The sequence below is a fragment of the Lampetra planeri genome, chromosome 14, assembly GCF_965212315.1.
Source record: "Lampetra planeri chromosome 14, kcLamPlan1.2.h2, whole genome shotgun sequence".
NCBI lineage: Eukaryota > Metazoa > Chordata > Hyperoartia > Petromyzontiformes > Petromyzontidae > Lampetra > Lampetra planeri.
In genome coordinates this window covers 1,257,779-1,270,793 of record NC_136120.1, presented here as the reverse complement: position 1 = coordinate 1,270,793, position 13,015 = coordinate 1,257,779, and the positions used below count along the sequence as shown (strand labels likewise).

The following is a 13,015-nucleotide window of genomic DNA, read 5'->3' as shown; positions in this document are numbered from 1 at the left end:
AGCAATTATGTAAATCCCTTCGTCAATCCACTGATAGATGAAGCCCTCCCCCCCCCACTTCACAACGCCGGTCTTCGTGGGGTTACGTACCATCGCTTTAAAGGGGGAGCAGTGGTGTAGCAGCGCTGAGCATGCCGCGCTGCGATCCCGGCCACCCGGGGGTTCGATCCCCGCTCACGGTCAACTCCGGTGATGAATATCTGAACCGGTCCTGGGCTTCTGCTAGGTTGACTCAAAATGAGTACCTGGTGCCGTGTCGGCCTTTGTAACCACTCGCTAACAGCATTTGCCCCGGCAGTCTGTTAAGGCTACAGGGGGGGATCTTTGTCATTGTAAAGCATTGCTGATCGGTTCGAGCAAACGCATGTTTTTAAATTTCCTAGATGATGTAAAAATGCAGTCGCATTTCTTCATGAATTCGCACCGTCAATTCACTGGAATATTTTTGTTTACGCGTCAAGCAATCTTGAAAGTGTGATTTTTGTTTGTTTGTTACAAATGAGAATTGACAACACCTTGATGAATTGTATCCCCTTAAATCCCCCCACCTCTGTCTACCCAGCAGTATCTATGGGTACAACACAAGTAGTCGACTAGTAGGTCGCATATGGTGGGTGTAAACTGTGGGTGCTCCCACTTCTTCCTCGACGTCTGGCCAATGTGAACTAGTAGGCAGTGCCAGATGAAGCTAGTGCGGGGCCTGTAGCATATATTATAAAGGGGCCCTAAATTACACGAAAATCACACAAATATTCAAATACAAATTTTTACTTGTATAGTAAAGTAATTGTATTTTTTCATTTGCTATACAGCCAGATAATACGACAAATCGCTAACCTTAAACACCCAGTTGTTCATAAAAGTTTAAGGCAGTATAGTACTATAGTAATAGAGCAAGTGCAGAATCACTGAACCGGAATTGATAGCTTGAAAGCATTTAGCGCAGGGCCCTTGAAAGTGCGGGGCCCGTAGCACGTATAGCTACTTTTGCCACGAGGATAATCCGGCACTGGTAGTAGGCCAAACTGCTCTCCATAGAGGGGATCTCTAGAGCTCCCTGTAGTGGAGATTATTCTGTCAGCAGTGGCGTGAGAAATAAATTGCACGGCTACACATTTATCTTTCCCATTTTGAATGTCTTCCAATTGTGTGTGCGGACTGGGTGGACTAAACTTGCTCTGAACAAATCACGGGCAATGTAGCGTCAGCCAGACGCCTGCATTTGGAGAGGCACCGTCATTTGCGGAAAAAATGACAACTTCCATGATGCCAGCTTCGTTTAAAATGGAGCCAATGTAGGCGATACCTGCTGCAAAGGCTTTGAGACATCCTTGGCAGATTGCTGTGTTTCTAGTCTTCAGAGATTGTAAATGAATAGCCCAACGCAGCTGATTCATTCGTCTTGTATTCATGGTACGTGCTTGCCAATCCTGCTGTCCAGTGCTATGAGAAGTGTTGGCTCTGCTTGGAGGAATCCGATGAGCTATTTTTCAAAGATGTGTGCCTATTAATAATTTCGGTATTGTAACAGGGCTTGATATGAGAGCTCGAACCAGTGCAATGTGTCGATTTAAAGCTTTCGTGACTGCAGGGATTCCTCTTCTTGGTTCTTTCGGTAAAGTCACGTAGAAGGGAAGTAATGAAATAATAAAAATAAAACATAATAAAATAATTCTCACGACGTTTCGGCCACAACGCAAGCAGCCGTCCTCAGGTGAAGAATGAAACACCACCAAGCTTGGAGCGTATATTTAAGCTGGGTTGGAGGGGGGGAGGTGGGAAGAAGAGCGCCTTGACAAAATAATTTGCATATCAAGAGGAATTTAGCATATGGAAAATGCGTAGGAGGTGGGCGGGGGGGTTTCAAATTAATATTATGCCCGTGCATTATGCAGGATTAGCAGCATCAAAGGGAGGGGGAAAGGGGGTAGCATTGACAAAGGAAAGGAATGTTAATAGTATGTAGCTGCAGTTACTAAACAACCACGTAAAAAACTAAAGTATAAACTACATAAACAACTAAAGTATAAACTACATAGCATCATCAGTATACTTACTATACTCTACAATAAGCTGAGTTACTAACAGTAAGTAATACATTACAATTCTACGTCGTAAAAATTATATAATATGCTTCCATCTAAACTTTATTCTCTTACATCACACGAGTCTACACCGTACTATATACTGCCATAGACAAACCCAACATTAAATTATATACTGTATTGCTAATATAACACTATGTATTATTCTACCCACCCTAATGTGTATCACACTGCTATATGTTTACTATACAATTACGATACTATATATTACTTTGTACATTGTATTAAGCATATGAATGTTATACTATTTGTTATTATACACTGTACCATTGACCGCCGTGTCAATGGGTGAGTTGTGGGGAGAAACTTGCAGCGGAGCAAATAATCCATTCCCTGCGGAGAATACAGTGCCAGTGAGTGGAACGCGGTTTGAAAGTCACCGTAAACGTGAACACAATCAGTTAAGATCCGAAATGGTTTATTACGTCCTTCCAATGATTGCTAAGCCAGAATCCATCTTCTCGGTTGAAATTGTCTCTGTGTTTGTATATGTGGATCGCCTCATGAACGAATCTCTCATGATAGCCAGATGGCTTGCAGAGAACCTCTGTCTTGGAGAAGTCAATGTCATGTGAGCCCACTTAGTTGTAAGAGTGATCTGCCACGGCTGAGGTGTTTGTCCTACCGTGTTTCAGGTCTGCTTTATGTTCACGGATGCGGTCCGAGACATGTCGTTTGGTTTCTCCAATGTAACTGCTACCACAGAGGCAACTTAGTTTGTAGACGCCAGGGTACTGTATGTCTGGAACCACATCTTTTACAGACGGGACCAGATCACGGATTTTATGTACTGTGTTGAATCGGACCTGGATCTTGTGTTTAATCAGGATTTTGGAGATCTTTTTTGTGACCCCAGCAATGTAGGGTAAGGTGATGGTCTTGAAAGGCTCCTCAACAGGATCCTTCTTGATGGTTGGAGTGATGGCTTTGCGGATTGTGTAGTCGGAGTAACCATTAGCCTTAAGAGCTTGGCGTACGTGTTTGAGTTCACTGGCAATGTGTTCCTGGTCGGAGATGCATTGGGCTCTATGGTATAGAGTCTTGATGAGGGAATTCTTCTGGGATGGATGGTGGTGGGAATCCGGTTTTAGGTAAGCATCCGTATGGGTGGCTTTCCTGTAGACAAAGTGGCTCATTGAACCATCAGGTCTCCTTTTAATTAGGACATCCAAAAAGGGTAGCTTGGCATCTTTTTCGACTTCCATGGTGAATCTGATGGCTGGGTGTATGGAAGTCGAAAAAGATTGCAAGCTACCCTTTTTGGATGTCCTAATTTAAAGGAGACCTGATGGTTCAATGAGCCACTCTGTCTACAGGAAAGCCACCCATACGGATGCTTACCTAAAACCGGATTCCCACCACCATCCATCCCAGAAGAATTCCCTCATCAAGACTCTATACCATAGAGCCCAATGCATCTCCGACCAGGAACACATTGCCAGTGAACTCAAACACGTACTCCAAGCTCTTAAGGCTAATGATTACTCCGACTACACAATCCGCAAAGCCATCACTCCAACCATCAAGAAGGATCCTGTTGAGGAGCCTTTCAAGACCATCACCTTACCCTACATTGCTGGGGTCACAAAAAAGATCTCCAAAATCCTGATTAAACACAAGATCCAGGTCCGATTCAACACAGTACATAAAATCCGTGATCTGGTCCCGTCTGTAAAAGATGTGGTTCCAGACATACAGTACCCTGGCGTCTACAAACTAAGTTGCCTCTGTGGTAGCAGTTACATTAGAGAAACCAAACGACATATCTTGGACCGCATCCGTGAACATAAAGCAGACCTGAAACACGGTAGGATAAACACCTCAGCCGTGGCAGATCACTCTTACAACTCAGTGGGCTCACATGACATTGACTTCTCCAAGACAGAGGTTCTCTGCAAGCCATCTGGCTATCATGAGAGATTCGTTCATGAGGCGATCCACATATACAAACACAGAGACAATTTCAACCGAGAAGATGGATTCTGGCTTAGCAATCATTGGAAGGACGTAATAAACCATTTCGGATCTTAACTGATTGTGTTCACGTTTACGGTGACTTTCAGACCGCGTTCCACTCACTGAAACTGTATTCTCCGCAGGGAATGGATTCTTTGCTCCGCTGCAAGTTTCCCCCCACGACTCACCCATTGACACGACGGTCAATGGTACAGTGTATAATAACAAATAGTATAACATTTATATGCTTAATACAATGTACAAAGTAATATATAGTATCGTAATTGTATAGTAAACATATAGCAGTGTGATACACATTGGGGTGGGTAGAATAATACATAGTGTTATATTAAAATGTATAAGGTATAGGGTGGTTTATAGCAATACAGTATATAATTTAATGTTGGGTTTGTCTATGGCAGTATATAGTACGGTGTAGACTCGTGTGATGTAAGAGAATAAAGTTTAGATGGAAGCATATTATATAATTTTTACGACGTAGAATTGTAATGTATTACTTACGGTTAGTAACTCAGCTTATTGTGGAGTATAGTAAGTATACTGATGATGCTATGTAGTTTATACTTTAGTTGTTTATGGAGTTTATACTTTAGTTTTTTACGTGGTTGTTTAGTAACTGCAGCTACATACTATTAACATTCCTTTCCTTTGTTAATGCTACCCCCCTTCCCCCTCCCTTTGATGCTGCTAATCCTGCATAATGCACGGGCATAATATTAATTTGAAACCCCCCCGCCCACCTCCTACGCATTTTCCATATGCTAAATTCCTCTTGATATGCAAATTATTTTGTCAAGGCGCTCTTCTTCCCACCTCCCCCCCTCAAACCCAGCTTAAATATACGCTCCAAGCTTGGTGGTGTTTCATTCTTCACCTGAGGACGGCTGCTTGCGTTGTGGCCGAAACGTCGTGGGAATTATTTTATTATGTTTTATTTTTATTATTTTATTACTTCCCTTCTACGTGACTTTACCGAAAGAACCAAGAAGATGAAAAGTGCAATGTGTGTTTGATAGATTATCATTGTTGTCTTCATTCAGTATCAGAAATTATTATGAATGCTCTTGGAACCATTTCATCTGCATGCTTTTATTTACAAAAAAACATGTGTCACTTTTACCCTTTGTTGCAGAGCATGACATTAACAAATTAAACTAATTATGTCGAAGCCTTATTTTTCTAAATATAAAAAAACGGAAATAAAAAGGACCGCAGGTCATTTAATTTCAAAAAGATTGCATGTGAATGCGTGTGCATTCTCTTCCCCATATAAGTCACTTAATATTCACAAACTATTAAAACAATAACACATGGTAATGCCAGTGACCCTGAGTAATACCCAATTACATGGGCCTAAGAAATAAATGCATGATAAGATTCAGTGGAAATGCTTGAGGCTCAAAGAGACAAACACTGGTATCTGAACAAGACACCCGTCAAGGCAAGGACGACGGAACCTATAATGGTAAAAAAAATGGCTACATATCGAATTATGTTAATATATTACCATAGGGCTCACTGGTCCATAGATTACTTAACACCAATTGTGACTCTTTTATCCATTATGCAAATCGATGCGGACATTATTTTTTCCCTTGTCTTGTATATCTCCCGCTATTTCCTACTACTACTTTTATTTCTCGTCGAGCTCCCCTTGATTTTCTTAGATCACGGCTCGGGGAGTACAGCAGAATATGTTTATACTTTAACTCGAAACAATTATTATTACCACCATACAAAGCACGACTGTGGCCGAAGTTGGAATCCTGTTGTTGTCTACATGGGGCAGAGCATACAGATCGTACGTCACTGTACAGAACTCCACATGAAGCAGTCGGATTGACTGATTTATGATCCAGCACTCGCTGGTTCACTCGATTCACGGGCAACCAGTCGTCTCCTTGTCACTCTTGTATCGCTAACACCATGGCTACTGGTCCCGTGGACTTCACCCATTAATAATATATTTACCCATGTTGAGAACTCGGTCTACCAGACGGACTGTTGTGTCTCACGCGTACTGTGTTCAATCGCCACACTCCAGGTCTCAACACCTCACTCTGGGCACATTCCCTCGCCCTGCTCGACTTTGAAAAAAAAACAATCGTAATGGCCATCTATGATGAAATAACATGAATGATCACTAATTGACAAGGGGACAATATTGGATTGCACTTTCCTCTAATGAACGGAAATGACAATTTTATTACGTTCGTATTTTGTAACGAGCAAGCATAGACACGTAATGATGTACCTTTATGATAACCATATTTTTCTTTAAGGAAGGATTAATTCCATGGAAATGATACATTTTGACTTAAAACTTCCGTGACTGCAGGAATTCATGTTTTTTGGTTCTTTTGGTAAAGTTACGTAGATAGAAAATACAAAATAAATTTAACTAAAATTAAAATTATAAATAAAATTATAAATAAAAGCAAAAAACCCACGACGTTTCAATCGCCTGATGAAGACCGCCTGTGTTGCGATCGAAACGTCATGGGTTTTTTGCTTTTATTTTTAATTTTATTTTCAATTTTATTTTGTATTTTCTATCTACGTTACTTTACCGAAAAAACCAAAGACTATTGAACTAATACATAATTATGACCATCTTATCAACACATGCTACAGCCATATTCACCCTGTTGCTGTATTTCACTTGCCTCATGGAGGGGGAGCTTGTAAACTGTTTGATAAGCCAGAAATATAAAAAGGCAAGCTCATGGAATCAAGTGCCAGATAACTAGCTACATTTGGAAGCAATTTCTATACATTTCAAATGGCGTAAAGATACAACCCTGCAATATATTGCTAATACCACTTGACAGAAGAGCCTCCATGAGATGGAGCTCTTGGAGAGCCTACTCTTCCATTCTGCGCAGACATCTTCTAAAGAATGGAAGTAGCCACACTTTACCCCATCGCAAGTGACGTGCCAATCGCCTCGCTGTGGTGGACGCGTTAACACTGCAGCGTGAACAGAGTAGGGAGGGATTTAAATAATTTTCCCATTGTTTGAACTGTAACGCTGGGAGATCAAACCAGAGACCTCTGGATTGCAAGACCAGTGTGCTAAACATTATACCATGGCAGCTTCCTCTATGTATTGTCGACTGCATCGCAAACTTTCAGATGCGCTTCTGCGGCCGCCTGGAACGCTCTTCCTTCCGATATCAGAAAGCCACTGGAGAAGCGCACTTTTAAATCTAGATTGAAAACTCATTTGTTTATCACCGCGTTTTGTGTTTAGTTTGCTGTCCTTCCCCTACACCTCTGATTAGCACGGTTTGATATGTACGGTGCGAAAGAAGTTCAACATATATACATACATTCTGAAATGTAACACGTTTATTTTGTTGCAGTTAATTACTTCATGGCTGCCAACGTACTCAACATTCATTAACTTGCCTAGTATGATAGCACATTTGTGAATACATTAACAAACATTCAGCCAAGTTATTGGACAAATCCTGGTCTGACAATGACAAATCCCATGCTCGTAGAATCATGAAACACATCAGGTGGTCAAGCTTTATAGTTAACCAGCCTTCTGTACGTCAAGAAATGTTGGCCTCTAGGCTCTTTTAAAATGTATCCTGCCTGGACGTTGTCCAGGTGTGTTGCTTGTTAACCAAGCCTGTCCGTTTCTTTCCCCAGGGGTTTGACGGAGCAGCGGGCTTGGCAGGTCCCCCTGGCCCCGAGGGAACGAAGGTAAGGCAACATCAATGGCGGTCCATGGGAGCTTAGAAACTGCTAGGTTTAAATTATTGACTCTGGGTACGGCAGAACATTCAGAAAAAAAAGTGCGGCACTTCTTATCGACCACATTCCCGCTGGTTTCAACTGCCCCCCCCTCGGTGGTTCACCTGCCCTCTGCATCACAGCATGTGGCAGCAGTGACAAGGTAAACCAAGGAAACAGTTGTTTTTTGCAAGCTGAAACTTTTTCACCCTGAACTTAGCCTTTTTTCTCACTTAAACTTAAAGGAAAACACTTTCAGAGTCGACCTCAGTAAAGGAAGCAATAAGAGTTGACAAAGTCCCTTTGTTAATAGTTTAAACGCAGAATGTAAATTAATACTGTATCCTGCAATATATTGAACAAGACAGTTCATACGTGAGTGCGATTTTTTCCCCTTTCCACCGTTTAAAGATTAATTTCACAAAAATTAGCGCAGCTGGTTCAGGTTCTAAGAAAAAAATAAAAAAAATAATCGCAAGTGTGTAACTGTGAAAAATGTTAATGATTGTGGAAAAAAATCTAATGTTGCCACATCGCGGTGACGTTGATTTTGAGAAGAAAGACTGAGACGTGAGGTCTGCAACGAGACTTGGCTTCTTGGGAATTAAAAGCTTACGTGTCACCATGCTTGTTGCTGAGCAGTTTTGTCATGTTAAATTAATGACATGGGTCACAAAGTTCAACATCAAAAGAGCCTTTTGCACGTCTATTGCAACGTAGTTGCTTAAATTCATTGTAACGCTGAAGGGGGAAACACACATACTTTGCTTTATTGCTCTTGACTGACATGAAGGACTGCTCAGTGTTCTGCAATGAACAATTGAATCACATTCGAAAACACTGCATGGGACTTGAATTTTCTTTGTTTAAGCGAGCTTAAAAAGTGGTATCACCTTATGAACTGCTCGCTGTTATACATTTTTTAGTATTTGCGTCCATGTGCTTTATCGTGTCTTGAAATGAACACGTGTATTCGTGGCTACATGTTTAATGTACGGGTTGCCGTGTGTGTTTTTATACAAATGTCTAAGCCTGCTATTCTAATAGTTTGTTATGTATATATGGTGTGTGTGATATAATAATAATACTTTAAAGCCATTTGCCTGTCCATCACGCTGGATGGTGCAGATTGGTGAAGGGGGCCCATGTCGGGTTCAGGTATCACGCGCCACTGGTGTTAACCCTGGCCGGGAATTTGACTCGGGTGGTCACTGGCATCACAGAGCAATGGACAGACCACTGCGGCGTTTCTCCACACTGAGATGTACACGCATTTGGACGTTTCCACTGTTATTTATTGAGGTGGCAATATCACTTACATGTAATGTGATAACCTTTTTTTACTATAGAATATGTACTTCAAAATATCATTACATTCTCCCAACAACGGATTTTAATAACACAAAAGAGTCTTGATTTTTTTTTTGTTCGGTGCATTTGATTGTAAGATGGATGGATTGTGTTCAGGCATGAGCTCTGATTAAATGATACATTTAAATTGACGTTTGGTAATGTACTTGCTGCATTAGCATTCTGTTTTTTCTCCAGATGTCACCTTTCGTCAGGGTTTGGGTTCGTGGTTAAGAACGTATTTATTTTCGTTCACTTTCTTTTTTGCATCAAATGCGAATTCGTATCAATAGTAAATTTTGTCCAAAAGCCCATGGATTTTGGACATCATTTGTTTATGCTGTATATTATATTAAAACGTAGAATTTATTTTAGCAATTAATTTTATGTTTTTGTCCTCATAAGCTAATCTCATAGCTAATAAAGGAAAATCGCACGAATTTGTAGTTTCCGTTTGTGTACAATTGTGGTGATTTAGTGCCATTACCTGCACGTGTTCGTGTTAAACTGCCAGTGTTTAGTACCAAATTGGTTTCTGCTTTCTATTGATCGCCATGAATAATTTAGTTGTAATTTGATTACCAAAATTGAGCCAGTCTGCTTTCTAGAATTCATCGAACTACCTAACGGTCATTAAATTAACTGCACACCACACAACACACACACCACTTGGGCACAATAGAAAACTTTCGGCTGATTATCAAAGTGAACCTGTTTAATTTTCCTCTCGTGTTCCTGATTAACTGACTTCCTTCTCTTCCGTTCAGGGTTCGAAAGGTACAACAGGGACCCAGGGGCCGTGGGGACTACCAGGACCTGCGGTATGTGCCTAATGTGCCCGACTAAAAGCCGGATATGTTTCCCTTTCATAAACTGCATGCCACAATAAAGTGAATGCACAGCATTTCCCTTGCAATTCCTGAACGACGTACGTCAAAAGATAATTCTTGCGTGGGCAAACAACTACGGAATTTGTTGGTGTTTACCAAAAAACAAATTAAGTTACACTGTGATTATGAAGAGTGATTGATGCTAAAATAGTGTCGTGTTTATAAATGCAACAGATTGGGAATGAGTGGTTCCACATTTACATGTTTTATGAAGAAGCCAGAAACTGTTAACAAATATAAATATATAAAAGTAACTAGATATTGTGTTTCATGAGTAACACGATAATAGTTAACTTCCTTTGTCAGTCCACTCATTTTATGTTATTTGGGGAAGTTTATTGACCATACTTCACCACACTCGTCTGTTCAGATATAACTTGCCACTGATGTTAGCCGTGGTCAGGAATCAAAGTATGCTTGCTGGGTATGTAGTGCAGTGCGCTAACCACTGCACCACCACTCTCTCGTTGTATTACAACCTCGTAATAACCAATATCAATACATTTCATTTTACTCTTAAAAACAGATATTTTTTTTAATTTCCATAATATATATCTCAAATTCATATATAGACTTTAACAAACAATATATAAAGAACTAAAGTTGAAGAGTTATATAAGAGTACAACCTTTACAATTAAAAACACAGAATTATAACCCAAAAGGCTGCTCTTTACTACCATATAAGTTACTATTTAAACTGAACTTTTTATTTATTTTACCAGATAAGGCCCGCTGAGCTACACAGCTCTTTTTCAAAAGTGACCTGGCCACAAATGATAGCTCAACGAAGTGGCTTATCATGCATACATTTAGAACAGCCAAATACTCTAAACGCATGTTTTTAAAATGTGCATGGAAAAACCGGAGGACCCGGAGATGAATCCACATGACCACGGGGAGAGAGACATGCAAACTCCGAACATATAGGCGTCAGGATCAGGATCGAACCAACGCCTTCTTGTATACTAGGCGAGGTAGTTAACATCCCACCACCGTGGCACTCAAAGTTAGTTAACATTTGGACCATTGGTTTTCAAAATGTTGGCTTTAAAAATATTAACTACACCATGTCGATGTGATCATTTAGGTATTGCAAATGCATCTTCCTTGTGGGAATTCAAGATGGTGCGTTATATAGAATACATGCTTCAGGCTGCGTGGACAGTATAAAAATCTGCCGACTTGGAAAAAAACTCTCCCCCACCAGAGGGTATAAATTAGCCAAAGGCAGTTCATTTGACTGCGCTTGTTACTTTTGCAATGTAAAATGGCAACACGCTCTATATAAATCACAATCCCACATTTTGTGGCTTGCTGTAAAACTGTTTATCTGCCTGCTTGGGTGTCTGCACCTCCAGGGAAGGAAGGGGGAAGCTGGGCTGACGGGGTCACCAGGTTATGGCGGCCTCCCTGGGGGTGACGGAGAAATGGTAAGCACCCAGCAAAAAAAACGACATTTCGACAGGTGTTCAACACCTGAAGCTGCCGTACATGCAGTGGCATTTCCCGTTGACTGCTGAAAATGCACAGGTACACTAAGGTGAATGTATGTTATTTCAGCACCTGGGACTATTACCAACCCCCGACTGGTTTTATAATTATCTCGAGAGTAGCAAAAAAATGCAGACCATTTGGGAACACTGAATCAGATTTCTTCTCGATCTTCAAAGGAGTTCCACGCAATCCTGATTTTGGCCCACTCTTTTTCTCCATTTACGAAACGTCAGCTCAAAACGGCTGTTTGCTGTTGTCAGCGTAACTTTGCACTAATGGGTAAAGGCATCCCTGTGGTGCTTCCATTCCTTCCTTTTTGTGGTTGACTGTCTAGTAGTGGCCTTAAAACTAACCCACTGAAAAATCTACTTTGCTGACAGTATTATTCTTTCTGTGCTTGCCACTTTTGTTGATGAAGTCCAATCAAATTTGCAATTTGGTTCCAATAATATTAAACGGGACATTATTTATGTAATGCCAAATGTTTTTTTTTATATTTAAGTAATCTTGATTCATACCCTTGCCACGGTTTCTCTCGAAACACGTGCATGCTGCTCTACCATCGACACTTACATCCAACTTGTCTGGGAATCTGGCTCAGTTTCCACGTACATTTGAGTAACGTATGCAAAGCCTTGGAAATAAATTATACCCACGTTAGTTTCACTTTTTATATAAAAAAAAGTCTTTCAATACCCATTCGCAATTAGCTTATCGTCTTTGCTGTCATGCCTATGCTAGACTACGAGGGATGTGATTTACACATTCACTCAGCACGGTTCTAACTGCAGCATGTACAAAATGCTTAGGCACGTGTCATGACGGGTACTGCAAGATCCGACCTTGTCCGTCCGGGGCTCGCTGACCTCCATTGGCTTCAGGTTGTCGAACGAATACATTATAAGATCGCATTCATTGCACACAAAGTATTTGCCACACATGAACCACAATACTTTGCTGATCTCGTCAAGGAGCATAAACCATCACACAGACTCCGGTCATTCTCGTAGCGGCTTTTGGCTAGCCATCGAACAAAGATGGTCACTGCATTGTGCGCTTTCAGATGCGCTTCTGCTGCCGTCCGGAATGCTATTCCATCCGATATTAAGAAGCTACTGGAGCCACGCACTTTTAAATATAGATTGAAAACTAGTGTCTTGAGGACTGCTTTTGTGTTTAGTTTATTGTCCTTCCCCCGCACCTCCGATTATCACGGTAGGCTCCATAAGGTGTGAAATAAGTTCAACAGACACGCATGAAATTGGATTTGAGCCTGACTTCTGCCTTACACTTTATTCTGTATGAGGATCGGTGGGTTTACCAGTGACCTCTGCTGTAAATCAGGTGACCTGACCACTATGTTGTCAGACAGACCTACATTGGTCTCAGTTTGTTTTCCCAGCAACCAATTGAGAGCTGCTTTAAAGTTTATCTGGCTTGCTTTTCCAGTTTT

The 13,015-nt window shown here is 41.0% G+C and overlaps 1 protein-coding gene across 1 annotated transcript in view; it reads left to right on the top strand.

Annotated features, from left to right (window-relative positions):
- Nucleotides 1-13,015, top strand: part of LOC144722277 (uncharacterized) — a 68,337-nt gene that overhangs the window by 29,576 nt on the left and 25,746 nt on the right. Inside the window, exons 12-14 of the mRNA XM_078600377.1 lie at nt 7,743-7,796; nt 9,944-9,997; nt 11,427-11,498. Of these exons, the coding sequence (XP_078456503.1) occupies nt 7,743-7,796; nt 9,944-9,997; nt 11,427-11,498 (180 nt within the window). The remainder of the gene's footprint in view (nt 1-7,742; nt 7,797-9,943; nt 9,998-11,426; nt 11,499-13,015) is intronic.